We start from the raw sequence: 27406 nt of genomic DNA on the forward strand, positions 1-27406 counted from the left end.
GACTTTGATAGCATATGAAGAAAAACAAGTATACACGGCCGTAAGTTCGACCAGTCCCAATCTTATGTACCCTCCACCATGGATTGCGTAGAAATTTCTAGAAAGACTGTCATCCACAATCGAATTTCTTGGGTTGTGGTACCTTAAAACTTCTTAACATCGTTTTCTAAAATGTGAGTTAGTCCATACGTGGTATATAAAGGGTGGTTAAATTGTAAGGGCCGATGTTGAATGTGAATCACACATAAACGCCAAGTTTTTTTTCCGAATTTTATTTGACATTTCTCTATTTCAGACTTACTCAATTTGAACCATGGACGTCGTGAATGGGCAGAATGGTTCCAAGAAATGGCAACAGTGGATGATAAATTTTCGAAGAAAATCATCTTCAGTGATGAGCAGCGTTGCCAATTTAGCTCTTTTCCCGCTAGATTTGGCTTTTTTTGCAGACGTTTAGCGGGAAAAAAATGCATTTAGCTTTTAGCTTTTTTTCTGGCTTTTTTTCATGACCCTTTTAGCTATTTTTGGCTTTTTTATTTTCGACATGTTCCTATTGAAATATGGATAAAACTTCGTTTTTATCTAAGTCTTGCTGCCAGAATAAGGTTTTCCGCATATTTCAAAGCTCAATTGAAGCCTTAATAATTATTCCAGCCATTATGCGGGCATTTTTGCAGCAAATACACATAAAGTTTTTTCCTCGTATTCATAAAAGTTATCGTAAACTTTAAATCTACTATTACCATACAAATTCCTTATATAAACTGTCAGTAAATTATTAGGAATATTAGGAATAATAGCATTTGACTCGTTTATCCTTTTTATGTTATTATATTTAATACGTATTCTAAAGTTATTATGATATTACTAAATTAAAATAGTAGATGTGAATTGCTTTGTACACTGAAAAAATATTGTCATGAGGCCAAAGATTTCATGTCTTTAAAATACGAACGCGAATTTTGGTTATAATAGCATTTGTGAATTTCTCTTATATGTTATAAACTGTTTTCCTTGTCCAAAAGCCGATAAAATGGTTTTGTCCTTATAGTTAAGTGATTCAACGTAAAAATGGGTATCTTTTCATGAAAGAAGGCTAGGGTCAATTCTAAAAAATTCTTAAAATTAATTAAATAGTCTTTAAATTTGTGGAGTTTTTGTATCTTGACCACAAACCAAAATAGCGTTCAAAAATAGAAGAGGTTTTTTAACATTTTATTTTAAAAACGTATACACAGAATAATTTCTACTTAAAGTCGAGTCTGAATTTGGAAATTTAAGTTGCGTTAGCACGTTTTTAAAGCACTGTGATAGCTCATGAAGAAAAAGCTGAAAAAACCAGAATGTGTTTTATTCTCTTGGGTAATATTAGGAGAAGTGTACACGTTCACGAATTTATCATTAATTCAGTTAAAACGAAAGATATTGATATTTTCTAATGCAGTTCTATGTGACATTGGACTTGTTGATGATTAACCAGGTGATAATTGCAAGTTTACCGGGAAAAAATTTTTACTAGGAAATATAAATGAAGGACTTCCAGTAAAAATTTGTGATATTAATCAAAATGTATCGAGTAAGCAAACAGAGCTAATATAACATAGATTTTCTTACAGTCTCACAGAAATGGAAATAAAATGAATACAATTAAAATAATATGCATTTTAAGTGAAATAAAGCCTTTAAGTTTGTTAAATTTCAATCAAAAATGTGACTTTTGATACAAAAAAATTTAGCTTTTTTCTAGCTATTTTTTAACATTTTTTAGCTTTTTTTGGCTAGTTTTTTGGACAAATCTAGCGGTTTTTGGTGAAACAATTCTGGCAACGATGGTGATGAGGCACATTTTCACGTCAGTGGATTCGTCAATAAACAGAATTGCCGCATTTGGGCGAATGAGAATCCAAGAGTGATTGTCGAAAAACCAATGCACCCATAAAGAGTGACTGTTTGGTGTGGTTTATGGGCTGGCGACCGTATTTTTCCAAAATGAGGCTGGTCAGGCAGTTACTGTGAATGGTGTTCGCTATCGTGAGATTATAACGAACTTTTTATGGCCCGAATTGGAAGATATGGATGTGGACTATATGTGGTTTCAGCAGAACGGTGCCACTTGCCACACAGCTAACGAAAAATGGCTATCTTGCGCAACAAATTCAATGACCGCGTTATCTCACGTACTGGCGATGTCAATTGGCCGCCAAGATCATGTGATTTGACACCGTTGGATTTTTTCATTGGGGTTATTTGAAAGAAAAGGTGTACGTCGATAAGCCAGCAACAATTCAAGAACTAAAGGATGAGATAATTCGGCACATTAACGGCATAGAACCTCCATTATGCCTCATCGTCATCGAAAATTTGGACCATCGGATAAAGGTGTGCCACCGAGGTCGCGGCGCCTATTTGGCCGATATTTTGTTCCATGCATAATTGTGTAATACCAATATATCATAATAAAATAAAATTACAATAATTTCCTAAATAGTTTGACTCGGATGAAATTTGCTCCTCCAAAACCAAATCTCGGGATCGGTTTATATGGGGGCTATATATGATTATGGACTGATATGGACCACTTTTGGCATGGTTGTTAAATATCATATACTACCACCACGTACCAAATTTCAACCAGATCGGATGAATTTTACTTCTCCAAAAGGCACCAGAGGTCAAATCTGGGGATCGTTTTATATGGGCACTACATATAATTATGGACCCATATGAACCAATTCCTGCATGGCTGCTAGAAACCATATACTAACACCACGTACCAAATTTCAACCGAATCGCATGAATTTTGCCTATCCATGAGGCTCCGGAGGTCAAATCTGGCGATTAGTTTTTATGGGGGCTATATAAATTATGGACCGATGTGGACCGATGTGGACCAATTTTTTATGGTTGTTAGAGACCATATACACGCAAAGAAAAAAAAAACGTTTGGAAAACGTGTACCGAAAACGTTTTTCTTTTGTTAGAGTTTTTTGAATTGCTTCGAAAAGTATACACTTTTATCACCAAAAAGATTCATTTGGTACAAAATTTTTATTTTTTCAATAAAAAAAGTTATTTTTGAACCAAAAACACTTTAGGTCTTTAATAAGACACATTTTAAAGTTCATAGTAAAATTTAATATAGTAGAATGTAATGTTGAACATTTTTTCGGAATCTTTCGACCATCTCTGGAATATATGTAAAAAAAAAAAAAAAAAACTTTGGTCGAAGCAGGGATCGAACCCACGACCCTTGGCATGCAAGTCGGACATAGCAACCACTGCACCACGGTGTCCAACTAAATGTATTTTTCTGTTAAATAAACTTTGTTTAATCGTCTCGTGGGCGCCGCAAGCTATGCTATATAAATATAACTTATATGGGTAATTGTCTATTGATGACTATAACGGCTACATAGCTCAGTGTATAGTGTGTTGGCTTACAAATTGCATGGTCCGCGGTTCGATTCTCCGTCCAGGCGAAAGGTAAAAAAAATTTAAAATTTATAAAATCGTATAATTTCTTCTACATTGCTTGTATTACAGAAAAAGGTGCTAAGAAATAAAAAACTTCGTGGAAGTGAGAAAGATGTGAGGGAAAATGCAATTAGCCAGAAAAAAAATTTTTTGAGTTAGTCTTTATGAAATTGTTATTACATCCTGGAAAAGAATAAACGTTTATCACAAAAAGAATATAGTTTTCTTCCAAATACACTTCGTTTCAACGAAAAGCAAATGAGAAACCAACTTTGTTTGTCTAAAATTTCGTTTGGGAGGAAAGAATTATTTTTTTGCGTGTAGTAACACCATGTACCAAATTTCAGCCGGATCGGATAAAATTTGCTTCTCTTAGAGGCCGATTAAATACATATATATTCAGTTCTTGACAGGTATATATAGGGAAGAAATAATTACGAACAGATGTGAACTATTGTGTGGTAATTATAAAGCCCGAATTGAAATATGGGGATCGCTTTACATGGGGATATATACAATTATGAACACGATTCTACCAAAAATGGCAGATTTTTTTACTGTTTGGTAGATTGGTAGAATTTTTGATGTTTTGGAATATTTTGCAAAATATTCCTCTCCAACTAAGAGGTGCTTCATAAATATTCTATAGAAATAAAATTTTTACAAAATTTTCTACAGCAATTCAATTCGGAAAAAAAAAATTCTATTGAAATAAAGTTTTGGCAAAATTTTCTAAGGCAATAACATTTTGGTAGATTATTTTTTAACCGAAAAGGTCAAATTTTTCTGTGATTGGGGATCGGTTTATCTCGGGGCTATATATAACTATAGATCGATACGGACCAATTTTGGTATGGTTGTTATCGGTCATATTCTAGCGCAATGTACCCAATTTTAGCCGGATCGGATGAATTTTGCTCCTTCAAGAGTCTCCGGAGGTCAAATATGGGGATCGGTTTAAATGAGGGCTATATATAATTATGGACCGATGTGGACCAATTTTTGCTTGGTTTTTAGAGGTTATGCTAACACCATGTACCAAATTTCAGTCAGATCGGATGAAATACGCATCTCTTAGAGGCTCCGGAAACCAAATCTGGGGTCCGTTTATATGGGGGCTATACGTAAACAAGAACCGATTATTTTATGGGGTCTTAGAGCAATATTTCGATGTGCTACAAACGGAATGACAAAGTAAATAAGAAACTCATTGGCGTTAAATCATGACCATTTTAACCATACTTACTATTTTTGGGAATCGTATGATTTTTTTTATACCCTCCATCATAGGATGGGGGTATATTAACTTTGTCATTCCGTTTGTAACACATCGAAATATTGCTCTAAGACCCCATAAAGGTTCTGGGTCGTGGTGAAATTCTGAGTCGATCTAAGCATGTCCTTCCGTCCGTCTGTTGAAATCACGCTAACTTCCGAACGAAACAAGCTATCGACTTGAAACTTGGCACAAGTAGTTGTTATCGATGTAGGTCGGATGGTATTGAAAATGGACCATATCGGTTCACTTTTACGTATAGCCCCCATATAAAGGGACCCTCAGATTTGGCTTGTGGAGCCTCAAACAGAAGCATATTTCATCCGATCCGGCTGAAATTTGGTATATGGTGTTGGTATATGGTCTCTAACAACCATGCAAAAATTGATCCACATCGGTCCATAATTATATATAGCCCCCATATAAACCGATCTCCAGATTTGGCTTGCGGAGCCTAAAAGAGAAGCAAATTTCATCCGATCCGGCTGAAATTTGGTACATGGTGTTGGTATATGGTCTCTAACAACCATGCAAAAATTGGTTCACATCGGTCCATAATTATATATAGCCCCCATATAAACCGATCCCCAGATTTGGCTTGCGGAGCCTCAAAGAGAAGCAAATGTCATCCGATCCGGCTGAAATTTGGTACATGATGTTGGTATATGGTCTCTAAAACCATGCAAAAATTGGTCCATATCGGTCCTTAATTATATATAGCCCCCATATAAACCGATCCCCAGATTTGGCTTGTGGAGCCTCTAAGTGAAGCATATTTCATCCGATCCGGCTGAAATTTGGTACATGGTGTTGGTATATGGTCTCTAACAATCATGCAAAAATTAGTCTACATCGGTCCATAATTATATATAGCCCCCATATAAATCGATCCCCAGATTTGGCTTGCAGAGCCTCTAAGTGAAGCGAATTTCATCCGATCCGGCTGAAATTTGGTACATGATGTTGGTATATGGTCTCTAAATCCATACAAAAATTGGTCCATATCGGTCCTTAATTATATATAGCCCCCATATAAACCGATCCCCAGATTTGGCTTGTGGAGCCTCTAAGAGAAGCATATTTCATCCGATCCGGCTGAAACTTCGTACATGGTATTGGTATCTAACAACCATGCAAAAATTGGTCCACATCGGTTCATAATTATATATAGCATTCTCCAGATTTGACCTCCGGAGCCTCTTGGAGGAGCAAAATTCATCCGATCCGGTTCAAATTAGGCACGTGGACAAAAATAATCTACTAAAATTTTATTCCTATAAAAAATTTTGTCAAAATTTTATTTCTATAGAAAATTTTGTCAAAATTTTATTTCTATAGAAAATTTTGTTCAAATTTTATTCGGTTCATAATCGTGGTTGCCACTCGAGCCAAAAATAATCTACCAAGATTTTATTTCTATAGAATATTTTGTCAAAAGTTTATTTCTATAGAAAATTTTGTTAAAATTTTATTTCTGTAGAAATTTTTGTCAAAATTTTCTTTCTATAGAAAATTTTGTAAAAATTTTTATTTCTGTAGAAAATTTTGTGAAAATTTTATTTCTATAGAAAATTTTTTTTAAATTTTATTTCAGTAGAAAATTTTGTGAAAATTTGATGTCTACTTTGTCAAACTGAATTATATACGTATTGGATCGATCTTTTTTGATTTAATATATACCACGTATGGACTTACATACAATTTAGAAGATGGTGTTAGGAGGTTTTAAGATACCTTGCCATCGGCAAGCGTTACCGCAACTTAAGTAATTCGATTGTGGATGGCAGTGTTTAGATGAAGTTTCTACGCAATCCATGATGGAGGGTACATAAGCTTCGGCCTGGCCGAACTTACGGCCGTATATACTTGTTTTTTTTTTTTTGCTGTAATTCATATTGAACTTACGTTAGGTGTACGGTCACTGTACTTTATTTATATCCATGTTTAGTTTATAGAACGTTTGCGACATACTTAAAAACTGTAAAATTTCATTAAGCTGTGGAAAACTTCGAATAATAATATTTAACTACAAACAACAACTAAGGAATTTTTTTCTGTGCATAGAATCGGGCTGCACTCATCGATAAGAGCAGTGTTGCCAAATTGGGGATATTTTGTTCATTAATGGAGACGAAATTTCTGAGTTTGGGACTTGGGGATTTGTTGGAGAATTTTCATAAATTTTGGAATGGACATTTTTTCGAGAAATCGTTTTAATCTTTTTTGCCAAAATTTTATTTCTATAGGAAATTTTGCCAAAATTTTATTTCTATACAGAACATTTTATCAACATTTAGTTCTAATAATTTCTGAAAATTTTGTCAAAATACAAAAAATTTTCTTCTTTTGAATTAGTAAAATTTCGTTTTTGCTACTGTTTAGGTGGGACAGTAGTGAAGCACAACTGGAGGAGGAATGAAATACTTCTCGGAGCCAAAACAAAGACCTGCGCTATTGTAGTTTTTGTTTCTCCAAACGAATTGAAATGTGTCCAAATTAGAAGAACGTGAAGAATTATGGAAGAATAAAACAATATTTTGTTAGGATTGCAAAGATGAGAGAGGATTTATTTCTAGTCTTGTTACCAGTGCGAAAGATGAACAACGATAGATCATACAATTCAATTTTTTATCGGAAGTTCTATCTTCAGCATGAGTATCGATGATTTCGTTAAAATACATTTCAACTATAATCGATAATTGACTTTAGATACTTGGAATAATTGGGAATTATTCGCTTAGTTTTCAGGAATTTAAAGTAAACTACTTTAAGATAAAATTATACTATTATGTAAAAATACTATTTATGCATTTTGGCATAAACAATGCCGCCCGCCTTGATGTAAGGATACGAAAGAAATCATAGTTCTCATGCTTTAGATACTTTACTTATGTAATGAGCAATTCAAAAAATAAAAATGTTAAGAAAAATGAAACCGTAAAGACAATGAATTCAAATTGAGAGCTTAAACGTATATGTACAAAAATTCATATAAGTTCACTTTTTGGTTCTTAAAACTATGATAATGTATAAATACAAATTTTGTTATTAAGTAGTTTACATAATTTCTTTGTTTCGGAGGTAGAGAGTTGTGAGTGCTATATTATACATGTAGGGATTAATCAGAACAGAGACCATATAAGGTCCATCCGAATATAGTATTTTGAGCGGTAGGAAGCCCACTGCGGTTTAGTATTCCCTCGCTGACTATATTAGAATATATATCTACTCCAAGAACAATATCGACTGGTGCCGATCGATAAAACTCAGGATCAGCTAAAACTAGATTATTAAAGTGTTTTAAAAAAGAATTGGATACGGAACGACGAGGAGTAGTACTGGAGACCCGATTATTGGTTTTGAGGATTGCCTGTAGTTGGATTTCAGGATTGTATGTGGATATTAAAGTGAGCGGACATATCGATTCGGTGTCGAGTGTCAAAATGGTCAAAGCCAATTTATCAACAATCCTCGTAGATATATAGCTGGATCTAGCACCAGAATCGAGAAGACATCTCACTTTATGTGTTTGTCCTTTGCAGACGATTTTTACCACAATCGTGGGTAGCAGTGTGATGGAGTTCTGTCGTAGAATGGCGGATAGAGAAGTTTTCTCAGTTGTGGTGTTTGATCGATTGGATAATGTGTTTCTCTCTTCGTTGTTTTGAGAAACGGATCGGTTGGACGATGATTTCGTATGCTTGGTAGAGTCTCTTTTCCGTGAAGTCGATTGTTGTTTTTGGAGCCTAGGGTTAGTGTGGATTAACGTGTGGTGCTTTTCGTGACAGATTTTACAACCTGTTCTGGTAAAGCAAGATCCTTCAGAGTGTGTATGTGCCAGACAATTTATACAGTACCCATAAGATTTAACAACGTGCTCCCGTTGGTTGACGTTCATGGATAGAAACCGACGGCATTTCCGTAAAGCATGTGGACACCTGCAAAGCCGGCAGAGGTATTGCTGTTTTCCGTTCGGTTTAGTTTTACGTTTGAGACGGTGAGAAGGCATTGTATACTGCAACAGACAAAGGCGTTGAAAAAAATGGATTCTATGAATAAAGTGCGGTTGACAAGAGTTCAGTTTGTGAATTAAGAGTTGTTAGGAGGCAATATGACCAATTTAGTTATAGGTCTGGTAATTATACCACGTTCAGTTCGGATGTCGGCAACCCGAACCCTATTATCACTTCCAGCAAATGTCTTCACTATACGACCAAGTCGCCACGCGTTTGGAGGCAGGTTTTCATCTCGTACAACAACAAGCATATCTTCTTGAAGGTTTTCGGATGGGGTTTTCCACTTTTGGCGTTTATGGAGCTCCTTTAAATATTCATTTTTCCATCGTATACAAAATTCTTGATGAATGGATTTCATTTTTTGCCATCTGTTTACTAGGGAGAGAGAAGTTTCTCGAATATTCGGATCTAAGGGGGCTAGGATAGGCGAACCAATGAGGAAATGACCTGGTGTCAGAGCATCGAAATCGTCAGGATTCTGCGACATCGGGGAGAGGGGACGAGAATTCAAACAGGATTCTATGCGCGATAAAAGAGTCAGAAACTCTTCAAAGGTATGCTTGGAATTTGCAGCAATTTTGCGGAAGTGTAGCTTGAAACTTTTGACCCCTGCTTCCCAGAGACCTCCCATGTGCGGCGCTCCTGGCGGGATAAAGTGCCATGAAATATTCTGGTGTGCATAATTGGAGAGAATAGCCTGTTTCGACGTTTGCAAAAATTCCCTGGCAATGATTTTTGATGCTCCGACGAATGTGGTGCCATTGTCGGAATGAAGATGTAGAGGACAACCACGACGAGAGACAAACCTGCTAAAGGCGGCTAAAAATGTTGAGGTGGAAAGGTCAGATGTCGCCTCCAAATGAATGGCCTTAGTTGAAAAGCACACAAAGACGCATACGTATCCTTTACTGATACGACATGCTCTACCACTATAACTCTTAATGTCGAACGGTCCCGCGAAATCTAAACCAGTGTGGGCAAAGGGACGAGTGATGTCTACTCTCTCTGGAGGCAAAGCGGACATTATCTGGGTCTGACAACGACGTTTATAAATTACACAAGTTTTACAATTATGTATAGTAGTCTTTATCAGGTTCTTAACCTTGGGGATCCAGAATTGCATCCTGAGTAATCTGAGCACTAATTGGTTCCCTCCATGTAAAGAAATATCATGAATAAAACGTACAAGTAGACGAGCATATTGACAATTGTAGGGAAGCAGTACCGGATGTCTCTCATTATAGCTTAACGATGGTGCTGAGGCGAGTCTTCCACAGAGTCGTAGAATACCCTCAGAATCGCAAAATGGATTCAGACTTAAAATTGGACTCGCCTTGGGAACTGGCATCTTGGAAAACAAGGCCTTATACTCATTTGGGTAATAAGCCCTTTGACTTACGGATATAAGCCGATTTTGGGTCATAATGATCTCCGAAGGTGATATGTCCGTTGAAATAATGTGATACCTGGATCGATACTTGGGATGTGTGCGGAAATAGAAACGATACATATACGAAATGACTCGTATAGCTTTGGGAAGTGAAGAGAAATGATCGAGGACATCTTCAAAGCTCTGGAAGTAATTAAAATTGACCCGTAAAGTCCTTTTCTCAATATCGAGACTCTCGCGGTCTCTATTGGCCCACTTCGGCCAATTGTATTCACTCTTTCGGAGCCAATCGGGACCCTGCCACCACAGCTGGTTGTCTATAATTTCCTGGGGGTATATGCCCCGGCTGGCTAGGTCGGCAGGATTGGACTCAGAACTGACATGTGACCAATGGGAAGGGTCAATGACCTCAACGATCTTGGAAACCCGGTTGGCAACGAAGGTAGTCCAAGAGCATGGGGCCTTAGCTAGCCAAGAAAGGACGATAGTAGAATCTGTCCAGCAAAATGTAGAATAATTAGTTATATTCAATTGAGGGATGATGGAATCAATCATTTCTGCCAACAATGTGGCACCGCAGAGTTCCAAGCGGGGAATAGATAGGGTCTTAATAGGTGCGACCCTGGTTTTGGACGCCACCAAATTCGTGGATATCAAATCGCCTGAGGATATGCGAACATATAGGACAGCAGCGTACGCTTTCTCCGAAGCGTCACAAAACCCATGGAACTGGACCTCATTTCCCGGGACATATCGAAACCACCGGGGAATCTTAATCGAATTAATAATCGGATAATTTAACTGGAATAGCTGCCATTGAGATAGAGTATGTGGAGATATCCGTTCGTCCCAATCAGTTTTATCCATCCAAATTTTCTGCATAATCATTTTGGCAATGACAATGCAAGGTGAAAGCCATCCCGCCGGATCGAACAACTTAGAAATTCGAGACAACACCTCCCGCTTAGAAAAGGTATTATCCTCGGAAAAGCCCTCCACATCAAAGAAAAAGGAATCGGACAGCGCATTCCAACGGATCCCTAAAGGTTTCGCGGTACTTCTATTGTCCAATTGAAGGAAATCACCGCAAAGCAAATCATCATGAGGTATATCGGCGAGGATATCCTTCGAATTAGCCGTCCACTTCTTCATGGAGAATCCAGCCGATTCCAACGCTTGCACTAGCTGTTGTCTGTATAGTTTGGCATCATCAATTGAATGAGCGCCCACCAGTGCATCATCGACATACATAGAATTCCGGAGGATGTCACTGGCCAAAGGATAAATATCTTGTACATCGTCCGCTAATTGCAAAAGAGTACGGATCGCTAAGTATGGGGCACAGTTCACCCCGAATGTGACGGTCTTCAACTCGTAATCTTGGATAGGACAATCAGGATGGAAGCGGAATATTATGCGCTGGAATGGAGTATGACGGGGGTCAACTAGAATTTGGCGATACATTTTAGTGATATCACCGTTAAAAACGAATCGAAAAAATCTCCATCGCAACATAAGAAGGGTTAAATCATTCTGTAGCGTCGGTCCAATGTGTAAGATATCGTTGAGACTTAACCCATTGGATGTTGGGAATGAAGCATTGAACACAACTCTCACCTTAGTGGTTGTGCTTTCCGGTTTTATCACCGCGTGGTGCGGCAAATAATAACAAGTTGAAGACCCCGCCGGATCCGTAGGGGATATCGCATTCATATGTCCCAGATTAATATATTCCCTAAGGACATTATCGTATTCTTCTTTGAACTGAGGTGCTCGAAGGAGTCGCGCCTCGTTTCTGTAGAACCGGGCAGCCGCGTTGTTTCTTGAGAAGCCGATGCTACTTCTTCCAGAAGAATTGTCCTTAAACGGGAGTGAAACCACGTATCTTCCATTTGAAGTACGCCTTGTCGTTCGACGGTATAAGTCCTCGCAAAATTGGTCGGATGGAGATAGGAACCTTCTTCTCGGGAGTTCCTCTACCTCCCAAAAACGTGTAAGCTCATCCGATAAAGATATTTCGCTAAAATGAGCGAATACGGAGGAAGACGTTTTGGAGGATTCGACAGCCACAGGACCCGTAAGGATCCATCCAAATACTGTCTCCTGAGCCATCAGGGAGCCACAAACCTTATTCCGAACCCCTGTCAACATAATTGACGGAAAAATATCTCCTCCCAACAAAATATCGATTTTAGAGCTCTGAAAGAAATTAGGGTCTGCTAATGGAATGTTCGGAAGACTACTGTTAAAATCAGCCTCGATTGTACTAGAAGGTAGCGATCCGGACAAATATGGCACAACCAACGCCGATGTCGGTATTTCTATCTCGTCATCAGTGGTAGAACCTAAGACGAACGTGCACTGCTTCTGTATAGAAGCCGAGATCGTGTTATTGAGACCTGTCACTCGTGCACAGACCCGTTTGAATGGTAGTCTCATTGAGTTGAATAACTTCTCGGATATAAAGGTGCCCTGAGAACCAGAGTCTACCAAAGCTCGGGCACCGTATGAAAGCCCATTATAGCATACTCGTACCAGGGCAGTCCCCAGCAAAACATTACTTGAGCCTGTGGCAAAGCAAGTTTGGATATTGTTTTCGGGATAATTGGTGGACTGTAAAGACGATGATGATGACGGATGAAGAAAACGATCAGAAGATACATTGGAGGTAATAGGCTGGGTAACTGATGACTGAGTAGTAGTCTCTGTAGATGTAGAAGGAGAGTTCACTACATCTTTGTGTAGCAGTGTGTTGTGTTTCTTGCCGCACTTGTAGCAGGAAAACTTACTGGTGCAATTTTTCAAAGAGTGAACTTTGGAAAAGCAATTCAAACATAAACCACCTTTCTTAACCGCAGATAGCCTCTGGGTTTGTGGCATTTGGAGAAATTTGGGGCATTTGCGAATGACGTGAGCCTCTTTAGGGCAAAAAGGACATTTTGGCTCCACGACATTTTGCTGAAACGTGCGAACAGTGCCCGAATTCGGCCTAACGTTCGAGCTCAAAGACGCTCTATTATTCGGTCTAGATGAATGACTAGATGAATCCCCGGATCTCCTCAATTCGGATACGGATTCAAGAGTACGATGACGATTTGTCAAAAAAATGTCCAGACCAGACCATTTCGGTATAGACGTCTTATCAAGCAGCGTCTGCTCCCATAAAGTAAGCGTAGAATTCGGTAGGCAATTGGAACATACAAAAACAAATATGGGGTCCCAACTTGCCACATCGATCTCGTATAGTTTGAGCAGCGCGATACACGAATTAATGTCCCTTTGTAACACCTTGAGTGAATTGGCCGATTCGGTAGATATAGCCGAAAGTCCGAATAGCTTCTTAAGTTGTAAATTGACGAGCACTCTCCTGTTCTCGTAGCGCGAATAGAGGCTGGACCAGGCAATAGAAAAACTCTCACTTGTAAGTGGCACTTTGGATACAATATCATTGGCCTCACCCCTAGTTCGTTGGTTCAAATGGAAAAGTTTTTCCACCAAACTGAGCCTAGGATTCTTTATACAGGTGGCCTCAAAGATGTCACGGAATGTAGGCCAGGAAGAATAGTCCCCGGAAAATGTTGGAATTTCACACGGAGGCAACTTTAAGCCAAAACTAGAATCCGGATTTGTTTGGGCACCCGGTATTACCGTCAGCTCCTGTATCAGTTCACGAATCTTAGTGCTACATCTGCAGTAGGTCACATAAGCACTGGTGTACTTATGTCTGACTGTAATAAGCTCCTGGTTCTCCTCTTTCGTTTCGGTAGCGGCATCTTCGTCCACGTCCTGATCCGACGCTTCGATATCTACCAAACATTGCTCGTAGGAGAACTTGAGTCTCTCCCATATCGAAACCAGCTCCTCCTTATGCACCTCTAACGCATGGACGGAGTTCATGGGAAACTCTTTGTCATTCAAGTTAGCCTCGAAGACCACGAGTGTGTCCGCTATACGAATAAACCTCGCAAGGGACATGGCCGATAACAAGGACGATTGGAATTTGTCGATAATCAGGAATCCGGTATGGGTAAACCCAGAGAAACTGCCTGACCACGATACAAAATGTCACGAAACTATAAACCGAATGATCCGAAATTAAACGTCAGGCACCCGTGACACTTCGTTCCACGGAAGTACAGATCGGCTAAGAATGGGCCCCTTATCGCAAGCTTACTCACAGATCGGAATAACAAAGCGAAACAAAGATAGCGTAATGAATTCAATTGTTAAGGTATTCCAGCATTTATCCATACAAGAAAAATCATATCATAAGCGCTTAGTATAAACGAAATAATAACCAAGCCAATAGCCTTCTATATTTATTATAATCCCAACTATTATAAATATCCAAACAAATAATAAATAGATCTCGATCCACAGATACAACCTATTGCGGACATCCACTTTGGAAAAAGTTCGTTGGGAAACTGTCTGATAATTAAAGGGAAACAAGATACTAGATTGTTCGAGTCATTGACCTTCAAAATTAAGGGAACGAAATGGAATGGTCCACTTTGATGAGTAGATTCCATAAAATAGCAATACGATTCTCCATAAAAAGTGTAAAATAATAATCAAAACAAACTCAGACTACGAGAACAAAATAATCCATGAGACAATCCAGTCTGTTTTGATGTGTGCATTCCGCAAAATAGAAAAAGAATCCTCATAAAAAGAGGAAAGTAAGAATCAAAACAAAACCCACTCTATGGGAATTTTCATGTGTGGATCTTACAAAATAATAATAGCAATCCCCAAAAAAGAGGAAAATAATTACCAAAACAAAACTCAGGATACGGGAACAAAATAATCGATGGCTCACAATGCAGTTTGTTTTGATTTGTGGGTTCCACAAAATAGTAATGAGAACTACTTATAAAAAAGAAAAACCATAATCAAAACAAAACGCAGTTTACAGAATGAAATGCCCTTATGTGTGTATTCCACCAAATAGTCATAAAAATATTCATAAGAAGAGGACAATAATAATGGAAACAAGACCCAACAGAATCTCCTTATGTGTAGTGTAAATATGAGAATTGGGAAAAAGTCAACAAATTATGAAAATGGAAGATGAGTAGTAAACTACGAGAATCTGAATGAAGAAGAACAAAGTTCTCGTTCTAAAGCGCTCTAGCCTTAAGAGAAATGGATCAAGAATCTTAAGACGACATAAGAGCAGCATTAGCATAAGAAAATCTCCATCGACTCTGGAGAGTAATGAAGCGGTATATGTGAGTTACTTAAAGAAATATTAACAGGGATATTCTCTGTAAACGGTATAAGGGGTCTGCTAAGATGGGGGGTCATACATACATATATCAAGAGCGCTGTAAAAGACAAAATGTGGGCAAACATACATAAGTCTTCATACAGCTATTGTTACAAGTTCTGGCACCAAATTTGCTATTGTGGAATTAATGTTACGAGAAATTTATTATATTAATGGACTATGTTATATCAACAGCGCTGTAAAAGACAAATTGTGGGCAAACATACATAAGTCTTCATACAGCTATTGTTACAAGTTCTGGCACCAAATTTGCTATTGTGGAATTAATGTTAGGATAAATTTATTATATTAATGGACGATGTTAGGATTCGGTCCACAAATAAATTTCATACAGTACAGTAATGCAAAATATCCAACTCATATAAAAATCCATCCGAGCACTCTAATAGCGTTTTTGCAAGCAGTGTTTTTTGAGGACTCACCAAATTATCTCATTGATATATTCCCGTTCCAAAAATATTGCCGATTTATACTCTTAGATCATATGCACCTTGTGTCAATACTTCATGTTCGATATGCAGTTACAGGGCCCCTGTCCGATAAAATCCGCAATTCTCAAAAATACTCCTTACAATTTTTCCAATTACTTCAGAAATATTAACAATATACTACGAACTTTTCCAAATTTACAATCTATCGAAATTTACAACGCACGTGGTACACTTATTCGCACTCCACTCATATATGAACTGCCGAACAAAGAAAATATGTAAACTGACCTGTTAGAATTTGAAGATGAGTGATGGAGAGTGAGCACTGGTAGAAATCTCTCAGAGTATTTCCTAGGCGATGATGTCTCCAAAAGTACACACACTTATCCGGCTCGTGTAGGACCAAATGTTTAGGTGGGACAGTAGTGAAGCACAACTGGAGGAGGAATGAAATACTTCTCGGAGCCAAAACAAAGACCTGCGCTATTGTAGTTTTTGTTTCTCCAAACGAATTGAAATGTGTCCAAATTAGAAGAACGTGAAGAATTATGGAAGAATAAAACAATATTTTGTTAGGATTGCAAAGATGAGAGAGGATTTATTTCTAGTCTTGTTACCAGTGCGAAAGATGAACAACGATAGATCATACAATTCAATTTTTTATCGGAAGTTCTATCTTCAGCATGAGTATCGATGATTTCGTTAAAATACATTTCAACTATAATCGATAATTGACTTTAGATACTTGGAATAATTGGGAATTATTCGCTTAGTTTTCAGGAATTTAAAGTAAACTACTTTAAGATAAAATTATACTATTATGTAAAAATACTATTTATGCATTTTGGCATAAACAGCTACCTTTCATACACTAAAATTTTATTAAACTTATTTTCCGCCGTAGTGCAATGAAAAATATCTTTAACTCAATATGTTACATGAGAATTGTAGTAAGTGCGATGTTTACGGCTACCCGAGTTTTTAATATCACAATTATTCGTTTTAGTGGAACTTCCTATCGTAGTTAATTTTTTTCTGCAAACACCAGAGGAGGTCCACACATATATGATATGTATTTCTAATTTAATGAAAAAAAATGCCCAAATGTAATTTCTCACGCTTTACGGATTACAAATTTCATAAAAATCCGCAATGCTTGATAAATGCTGCAATGTCAAGTGCAATATCTCAATATTCCCAAAAAATAAATATGAAAAAATTACCACCGATTAATTTGACCTCTCCCATTATTTTGTTGGTGTAATAATTCGCATTGAAAAATACATTAATAAAAATTAAATTTCGTATGATTGTAACAACTTTAAATGCACTTGATATACCTTCAATTAATTTGAGGTGTATGCTGTGATTATTAAGGTGTACAAAAAAAATCCACACAATTCAATCACTTGAATCGCATAAATGGCAATCGAATAAAAATCGAATGACAAAATGAAAAATGGCCAAATTGTTATCATATCCCATCTAGCCATCCATAACTGTGCAGCAAGTCCATCATGAGTCTTTCATTAAATTCATGAGCTTGCGTGTGTTGTAGTTTTTCGTCTTCTTCTCCTTTGAATTCGATATTGACCATTTCGATATAGATTTTCAAAGAAGTTAACTTAATGAATTGTTTGCTTGTATGGACCCCACCTTGTTGGGTGGTCAGTCAAAGACATGGTGGTGGTGGTTGCTAATATAATTAATAAGTTCGAACGTTTATTATCGCATTGTAATTGACCGCCCTGCCAACATTCAACTCAATATCGCGTATTGAGATCTTGTTTACATTATTGGCCATGTCAAAAAGGTAAAATTCCATCATAAATGGACAATAGATCAACGATTGTACAGTGGAATGCAATCAATACATTATGAACGTCTTTTATGCATCAGTTTCTCCCTTAGGTTAGGTTAGGTTAGGTTAGGTTAGGTTATGTGGCAGCCCGATGTATCAGGCTCACTTAGACTATTCAGTCCATTGTGATATCACAGTGGTGAACTTCTCTCTTATCACTGAGTGCTGCCCGATTCCATGTTAAGCTCAATGACAAGGGACCTCCTTTTTATAGCCGAGTTCGAACGGCGTTCCACATTCCAGTGAAACCACTTAGAGAAGCTTTGAAACCCTCAGAAATGTCACCAGCATTACTGAGGTGGGATAATCCACCGCTGAAAAACTTTTTGGTGTTCAGTCGTAGCAGTAATCGAACCCACGACCTTGTGTATGCAAGGCGGGCATGCTAACCATTGCACCACGGTGGCCGCCTTGGAAAGGGGATACGTGTTGTATGTTATATACCCTATAGCACAGAAAAAAATATCACGAAAAATTTTCCAATTAAAAATTGAATTGAGTTTTAAAAAATATTCAATTAAAAATTTAATTGATTCAACAAATTTTTTAATTGAAACAAAAATCCATTACAAGAATTAATAGTATTAATTAATTTTTTAATTGGATCAATTAAATTTTTAATTGACCTTCAATTAATTTTTTAATTGATACTATCATTTCCGTGATTGAAGACATTTCATTAAAAAATTACTTGGATAAATTAATTTCGTGATTGAATCAGATTTTTTTTTTTGTGTGAGTCCATATTACACTATAGTGGCGGCCAGGAACTTCAGACTCATTTAAACAATCGGTCCATTGTGATACTATATCAATTATTAATATTAACTAGAAATACCTATTACATATAAGCAATTCCGGGAACCACCGTATTTTAATATTACGAGGTGCATGATTATGGGAGCTTTATCTCAATCTGAACAGAAACGCCTGATATTAGGAGCTATACTTGATTTCACTCCAACAGAGATAGTAATAACTAATATTGAGTCCATTATTAAACAAGTATATACGGCCGTAAGTTCGACCAGGCCGAATCTTATGTACCCTCCATCATGGATTGCGTAGAAATTTCTACTAAAGACGGTCATCCCCAATTGAATTACTTGGGTTTCGGCCGATGGCAAGGTATCTTAAAACTTCTTAACATCATCTTCTAAATTGTAAGTTAGTCCATGCGGGATATATATTAGGCAAAACAAAGACCGATGAAATACGTATATATTCAGTTCTTGACATTAGCGTAGCTAAACAATTTTCCTAGGGGGGGGGGCTATAGCCCCCCTAGCTAAAAATTTATAGACTGAACTTATAGGTTCAATTAATGTTTTATTTCATAAAATTGAATAAAAAATTAGACATCAAAATAACTCGACAATTAATTTATAATAAAAAAAAATCATAAAAACAATATAAAAATTATTTATTTGGGCAAATATCACAAAATTTTTTAATTCACATTCAAAAGACTGTATTCGGATCTCACCTTAAGAAGTGATGCAAATTCATTGCAACGGTTGTTGAAACGGTGGACATTTGTCCTATGACAAGCTCATATTACATGAATTGCTTCTCCGCCAATTTTGCACCACTTCTAGACTCAAAAAGAACATTTTCACTACTTTTTTGGCAACGCTTTTTCGCAGCATTATTAAGATATTAATTTATGAAAGAATAGTTTTAATATCAATTACTATTTTATAAATTAAATTGACTAAACTAAATCAATCATAAGTTCAACCACAGCTTTATTTCATAAATATCTGACTTCAAACATTGCCATCGGCAACTGCTACCACAACCCAAATAATTCGATTGTTCATGAAAGTCTTTAGCGGAACTTTGTGCGATTGTATATACTTGTTTAATTTTTATAAAAATTAAAAAAAAAAACTATTGACATTTATTGAAAAGTGGAAAATCATAAATAGAGTTTCAAATTCTGGGGGGGGGGCTTAAATTTTTCTGGGGGGGTCTAAGCCCCCTCCCCAGAGGCCTTCCTACGCTTATGGTTCTTGACCGGTATATATGGGGAAGAAATATTTACGAACAGATATGAACTTTTTTGCGGTAATTATAAAGCCAGAATTGAAATATGGGGGTCGCTTTATATGGGGGCTATATAACGGCTTGGCTGATAAGTCCCCGGTCTGACACATAGATGGCGTCGCTGGTATTAAATGCATATTATTTTTATATAGTACCAACCTTCGTGTCAAAATTTAACATCTGTAAGTTTGTGAGATAGAGCGTCTTTTGTGAAGCAACTTTTGTTATTGTGAAAAAAAATGGAAAAAAAGGAATTTCGTGTTTTGATAAAATACTGTTTTCTGTAGGGAAAAAATACGGTGAAAGCAAAAACTTGGCTTGATAATGAGTTTCCGGACCCTGCCCCAGGGAAATCAACAATAATTAATTGGTATGCAAAATTCAAGCGTGGTGAAATGAGCACGGAGAACGGTGAACGCAGTGGTCGACCGAAAGAGGTGGTTACCGACGAAAACATCAAAAAAATCCACAAAATGATTTTGAAAGACCTTAAAAATGAAGTTGATCGAGATAGCAGAGGCCTTAAAGATATCAAAGGAATGTGTTGGTATCATTCATCAATATTTGGATATGCGGAAGCTTTGTTCAAAATTAGTGCCGCGCGAGCTCACATTTGAAAAAAAAAACAACGTGTTTGCAGCTGTTAACTGGTAATACACCCGAGTTTTTCCGTCGATATGTGACAATGGATGAAACATGGCTCCATCACTACACTCGTGAGTCCAATCGACAGTCGGCTGAGTGGACAGCGACCGGTGAACCGTCTCCAAAGCGTGGAAACACTCAAAAGTCCGCTGGCAAAGTAATGGCCTCTGTTTTTTGGGATGCGCATGGAATAATTTTTATCGATTATCTTGAGAAGGGAAAAACCATCAACAGTGACTATTATATGGCGTTATTGGCCCCATATGAAGAAGAAAAAAAGTATTGTTCCACCAAGGCAACGCACCGTGCCACAAGTCATTGAGAACGATGGCAAATATTCATGAATTGGGCTTCGAATTGCTTCCCCACCCACCGTATTCTACAGATCTGGCCCCCATCGATTTTTTCTTCTTCTCAGACCTCAAATGAAGAGGTGATCGCCGAAACTGAGGCCTATTTTGAGGCAAAACGGAAGGAGTACTACCAAAATGGTATCAAAAAATTGGAAGGTCGCTATAATAGTTGTATCGCTCTTGAAGAGAACTATGTTGAATAATAAAAACGAATTTTGACAAAAAAATGTGTTTTTCTTTGTTAGACAGGGGACTAATCAGCCAACCTGTTAATTACGAATAGATATGAACTTTTGTGCGGTAATTATAAACCCAGAATAGAAATATTGGGGTCGCTTTAATTTGGGGCTATATACAATTATGAACACGATTCTACCAAAAATGGCAGATTTTTTACTGTTTGGTAGAATTCTTGATGTATTCAAAAATTTTGCAAAATATCCCTCTGCAACTAATATACTACCATAATATAATAGTACCTTGTACTAAATTTGAGTAAGTTATTAGAGTGAGTTATTAGAAAAAATTGGACAACGTCCAGTGAGGAGGCGCTAGAGGTACTATTGGACATACATTTTCCTGGAAATCAAACGGTCGAACCATGTTCTGGCAGTGCCACAGGGGCTCAGCGGTCGTTTCCTATCAAGAAAATTGTATCGGAATCGAGAATGAAATATGCGTTAAATAAATAGCTAATAAATAATAAAATGGGCGTTAAATAGTTTTCGACCATTCAAATCCCCCGGACCTGATGGAATTACTCCGACGGAGTTACAAGCAGTGACTGACAGAATCATCCCCTGGTTGTCGGCGATTTATATAGGATGTATCAACTTAGCATATATTCCAGGAAGGTGGAGAGAAACAAAAGTCGTTTACATACCTAAAGCGGGAAAAGCCTCTCACTCGAGTGCGAAGGATTTCCGACCAATCAGTTTATCCTCATTCCTACCTAAGACTCTGGAGAGGATGAAAAATATTTATCTTAGAACTACCGTCGATTCAAGTTTGCTCTCGAAACGACAGCATGTACACTCGAAGGGCAGGTCTACTGAGACCGCAAGGGAGCCACCGTGGTGCAATGGTTAGCATGCCCGCCTTGCATACACAAAGTCGTGGGTTCGATTCCTGCTTCGACCGAACACCAAAAAGTTTTTTCAGCTTTGGATTATCCCACCTCAATAATTCTGGTGACATTTCTGAGGGTTTCAAAGCTTCTCTAAGTGGCGTCACTGCAATGTGGAACGCCGTTCGGACTCGGCTATAAAAAGGAGGTCCCTTGTCATTGAGCTTAACATGGAATCAGGCAGCACTCAGTGATAAGAGAGAAGTTCACCAATGTGGTATCACAATGGACTGAATAGTCTAAGTGAGCCTGATACATCGGTCTGCCACCTAACCTAACCTAACCTACTGAGACCGCATTACATGAACTAGTCAGCTTTATTGGAAGCTCACTGTCTGTCAATGAATACACGTTTCTAGACATCGAAGGAGCATTCAATAACATACATTCGAACTCGATATTAAATGGACTGACAACTCTGAATGTTGATCCAGGTATACTTAGGCTGTTAGACGAACTTCTTACGAAGAGACGTATTTCAGTCACACTAGGACAAGCAAACATACAAAGGTGTGTGAACAGAGACACTCCCCAAGGAGGAGATCTACACCTCTACTTTGTAATATTGCTATAAACGACCTTCTGGTTTCCTTAGAAAATGAAAGGATAAAAGTGGTACCATACGCAGATGATGTCGCTTTAGCAGTCAGGAGAAAATTCCCATCCACAATCAGAGATATTATACATAGAGCCCTCCGGATGACTGAGAAATAGGCGAAAGATAATGGTCTGGGGGTAAATCCAGCAAAGACAGAACTAGTCATGTACTGCAAAGATCGCAAAATTCCCACGGTTAGGCCCATTTCCTTAGGGGGTATTGAAATTCCCTTTAGTGTGTGCAAAATACCTTGGCGTTATTTTGGACAGGAAGCTGAACTTTAAGCTTAATATTGAAGAAAGGGCGAGAAAAGCAACGGTAGCTTTGTACTCGTGCAAACAGGCAATAGGAAAAAAATTGGGAACTAAAACCAAAAATTGTGCGTTGGCTATACACGGCAGTGGTTAGACCTATAATGCTATATGGTGTTGTAGTCTTGTGGCCGGCACTTCACCAGCCGACTAGTTTAGACAAAGTTCAGCATATGGCGTGCTTGCACTGAAAAAAATATTGTCGTGAGGTCAAAGATTTCATGTCTTTAAAATACGAATACAAATTTTGCTTAGCATAGAAGACGCATTTCTCTAAAATAAAGTTATTTTCCTTGTCCAAAAGTCGATAAATTTTTCAATGAAGTCGTATTGTCCTCATAATTAAGTGATTTGACTTAAAAATGGGTATCTTAACACGAAAGAAAAAATTTATAGGCTAAGGTCAACTTGACTTTAATAATTCAGAAAAATTCTTTAAATTTAATGAAATTGTCTTTAAATTTGTTGTCTTTTTGCATCTTGACTACAAAGCAAAAAATCGTTCAAATATAGGACATGTTTTTCAAAACTTTATTTTAAAGAAGTTTTTTACTTCAAACATAGCATAATTTCTACTGGAAGTCGAGTCCTAATTTGGAAAATAAAGTTGCCGTTAACTCGCTTTTAAAGGACTTTGATAGCATTTGAAGAAAAAAAGCTGAGAAAGCGAAAAATTAAAATTTGCTTCCTAGAAGCAAGTACACAAAACCTAAATTTAAAAGAGAATTGTGTCTTAAAAGTATCCTTACTTGTATTCTCCGCTTCTTTGGCTCAGAATCAATACCAAATTTTTTAAAGTAAAGACAAAATCTTTGGAACCGAGTATGCTTTTTTTTCAGTGTGTGTATCTCAGGCGCATTCAGCAAGACAGGAACAGATTCCCTTAATGTCATGCTGAATGTATTGACTTTAGACCGTTTGGCCAAACAGTCAGCTGCAACAACGGATGTGCGGCGATTTTGCAAAAACTATTGGTGCGAAGTATAATGACTATTGTATGAGCTGTCATGATGCGGAGGAAAAGGAATCAATTAAACACCTCTTGTGTGAGTGTCCTGCATTTTGTGTAAAGCGCAAGCAACTCAAGCAAGGAGCATATAGCTTCAGATTACTGACGGATCTGGAAAACATGAACTTAAGCAGTCTGCTAATGTTTTTGGAACAATCTGGTGGGTTCAACAAAGAAAAATAATCCAAAAGGTTCAGTGGTTAAAACTAGAAGTGCCCATATGTAATAGGTACTATTAGTTAATGTGGTATCACAATGGACTGAATAGTCTAAGTGAGCCTGAATCTTAATCGGGCTGCCACTTTAAACTAAGGGCGTTTTCGATTCGCAAAAAATATGTTGCCTTGGTGTTACACTACTTTTTCCCTAATTGACATTTCGGCCAAATGATAGTGTAATTCTAAATTTATTATTAATTTATAATATTGTGAGGTATAAAGTATCCAAAATCTATGACAGTGTCCTTGATATTTTGCAATCAATTTCGAGAATGTTGCACCTTTTTTCCCAATCGAAATCGTCATAACCTAACCTAACCAACTGTCGACCCGTCTACAGGTCGACTAATTGGGCCTAACTCTTGGTCATTGCCCAGATTTATAACTCCAGTCGATACCCGTCTACTGGGCCCTGAAGTTAGCAACCCAGTGGATGACTTTGAATTTCGGCGTAATATCCCACCACACTTGAAATTCTTAGTAGGTACCTATTACGATGAGTTTATCCGCTATTAAAAAACACGTCCGTTCCGTTCGACGGTTGAATAATAATTCCTAACCATCGCTTCTGCGTCAATTTGGCACCACTTCCGTCATCTATTGTATAACTATGAACGCCTCACTTCCAATAAAAAATTTCTACAAATATACTGATGTTAATAAATAAACTATTGGTTAGCCACTTCTTCATAATAGAGACTAGTTGTAGTATAAGTTAAGCATCAAATATGTATTTGCTTAAATAAATAAAACAAGTATATACGGCCGTAAGTTCGGCCAGGCCGAAGCTTATGTACCCTCCACCACGGATTGCGTAGAAACTTCTACTGAAGTCTGTCATCCACAATCGAATTACTTGGGTTTGCTGTAACACTTGCCGATGGCAAGGTATCTCAAAACTTCCTAACACCGTCTTCTAAATTACAAGGTAGTCCATACGTAGTATATATTAAACTAAAAAAAGGCCGATTAAACACGTATATAATTAAGTTTAAAGTTTCTATAGAAACAAAATTTTAACAAAATAAAATTTTGACAACATTTTCTATAGAAGTAAAATTTGGAAAAAATTTTCTATAAAAATAAAATTTGGAAAAAATTCTATAGAAATAAAATTTTAACAAAATTTTCTATAGAAATAAAATTTTGGCAAAATTTTCTATAGAAATAAAATTTTGGCAAAATTTTCTATAGAAATAAAATTTTTACAAAATTTTCTATAGAAATAACATTTTGACAATGTTTTCCATAAAAATAAAATTTTGGTAGATTATTTTTGGCTCGAGTGGCAACCATGAATATGAACCGATATGGACCAATTTTTGTGTGATTGGGGTTATATATAACTATAGACCGATATGGACCAATTTTGGCATGGATATTAGCGGCCTTATACTAACACCACGTTGCAAATTTCAACCGGATCGGATGAATTTTGCTCCTCCAAGAGGCTCCGGAGATCAAATCTGGGGAACGGTTTATATGGGGGCTATATATAATTATGGACCGATATGGACCAATTCTTGCGTGTTTGTTAGAGAGCACATTCTAACACCATGTTCCAAATTTCAACCGGATCGGATGAATTTTGCTCCTCCAAGAGGCTCCGGAGGACAAATCAGGGAATCGATTTATATGGGGGCTATATATAATTATGGACCGATAGGGACCAATTTTTGCATGGTCATTAGAGAACATATACCAACACCATGTACCAAATTTCAGCCGGATCGGATGAAATTTTCGTTTCTTAGAGGCTCCGCAAGCCAAATCGGGGGATCGGTTTATATTGGATCGGTTTATATATAATTATGGACCGATGTGGACCAATTTTTGCATGGTTGTTAGAGACCATATACTAATACCATGTACAAAATTTCAGCCGGATCGGATGAAATTTGGTTCTCTTAGAGGCTCCGCAAGCCAAATCGGGGGATCGGTTTATATGGGGGCTATATGTAATTATGGACCGATATGGACCAATTTTTGCGTGGTTGTTAGAGACCATATACTAACACCATGTACCAAATTTCAGCCGGATCGGATGAAATTTGCTTCTCTTAGAGCAATCGCAAGCCAAATTTGGGGGTCCGTTTATATGGGGGCTATACGTAAAAGTGGACCGATATGGACCAATTTTTGCATGGTTATTAGAGACCATATACTTACACCATGTACCAAATTTCAGCCGGATCGGATGAAATTTGCTTCTCTTGCAATTCCATCCGACCTACATCAATAACAACTACTTATGCCAAGTTTCAAGTCGATAGCTTGTTTCGCTCGGAAGTTAGCGTGATTTCAACACACGGACGGACGGACGGACGGACATGCTCAGATCGACTCAGAATTTCACCACGACCCAGAATATATATACTTTATGGGGTCTTAGAGCAATATTTCGATGTGTTACAAACGGAATGACAAAGTTAAAATACCCCCATCCTATGGTGGAGGGTATAAAAAGTTAATGTAGAATATTTTGTAGATGTTTCGTATATTCGTAAAATGTTCTTCTTAAAATTTACGAAAATGAGTGAAAATTTCGTTGTTTTAATAAAGAATTCACGAAGAATAATTAATGAAGAATTCTTCGTAAAATTAACGAAGAGAATTCTTTCGGTGTAGACGATGTTAGTATACGTCTCTTAACAAACCTGCATAAATTGATCCACATCGGTCCATATGCCATCGATTTTAAAACACTGTACAATTTTTGGATGCATTGTCTTCTACACTTATCCTATCAAAATCACAATTTCATAAACATGATCAAGTACATGTTTAAATTTTATGGTGATATGTACTTGTGTTTTTGGGATTTTATATCAATGTAATTGTGGTACATTCCAATTGAACTAAAAAAAAAAAAGACTTTGAAATCAAGATTTGTGAACGTTGTACTATTAGTATTATTATTATTGAGGAAGTTCACCAGTACAAACAACAAAACCAAAAGCTGGAGCAACAATCACTGGGGATCTAACATCAACAATCCGTCCAATGAACATTTCGAAATTACGAATAAAAAAATTATGATTAATTACTTCTTGTCCTTCGTTGAATGTCTCTGGTGTGTCGGAGAGAGAGAGATCTGATTTTTCGATTTCATTTGCATTTAGCTTAAATTGTTTTCTTGCTTTTATTATTAATAAATTAAAAAGTTTATGCGTTTTTTTTTATTGTTTTTATCTACTCTCTGTCAGAGTGTGTGAATGGTCGACGGTACTACAATGTGTTAACATAATTAACATGCCTTGGTATCAGGAGAAACGGACTACGACGCTGGTCAGCAGCTGATTATGGAGCCAATCTCTAAGTCATTTCATGGAAAAGCTAACGCAACAATTCGACAG

The 27406-nt window shown here is 37.2% G+C and overlaps 2 protein-coding genes across 2 annotated transcripts; both read right to left on the reverse strand.

Moving 5' to 3' along the window:
* Positions 1-7285: 7285 nt before the first annotated feature.
* On the reverse strand, positions 7286-16719 carry LOC142241424 (uncharacterized). The gene is made up of 2 exons (XM_075313195.1): positions 16169-16719; positions 7286-8765 (listed from the first exon to the last, which is right to left on the reverse strand). Exon 2 carries the CDS (start codon positions 8757-8759, stop codon positions 7869-7871), a length of 891 nt encoding a protein of 296 aa, XP_075169310.1. The 5' UTR covers positions 8760-8765; positions 16169-16719; the 3' UTR covers positions 7286-7868.
* Positions 8840-14053, reverse strand: LOC142239948 (uncharacterized). The gene has a single exon (XM_075311679.1). It carries the CDS (start codon positions 14051-14053, stop codon positions 8840-8842), a length of 5214 nt encoding a protein of 1737 aa, XP_075167794.1.
* Positions 16720-27406: the final 10687 nt, after the last annotated feature.

The sequence above is a fragment of the Haematobia irritans genome, chromosome 5, assembly GCF_050003625.1.
Source record: "Haematobia irritans isolate KBUSLIRL chromosome 5, ASM5000362v1, whole genome shotgun sequence".
NCBI classification, from domain to species: Eukaryota; Metazoa; Arthropoda; class Insecta; order Diptera; family Muscidae; genus Haematobia; species Haematobia irritans.

Bases quoted from the DNA above. Each gene is read 5' to 3' on its own strand.
- LOC142241424 (XM_075313195.1), bottom strand. From the start codon at position 8,759: ATGCCTTCTCACCGTCTCAAACGTAAAACTAAACCGAACGGAAAACAG.
- LOC142239948 (XM_075311679.1), bottom strand. From the start codon at position 14,053: ATGAACTCCGTCCATGCGTTAGAGGTGCATAAGGAGGAGCTGGTTTCG.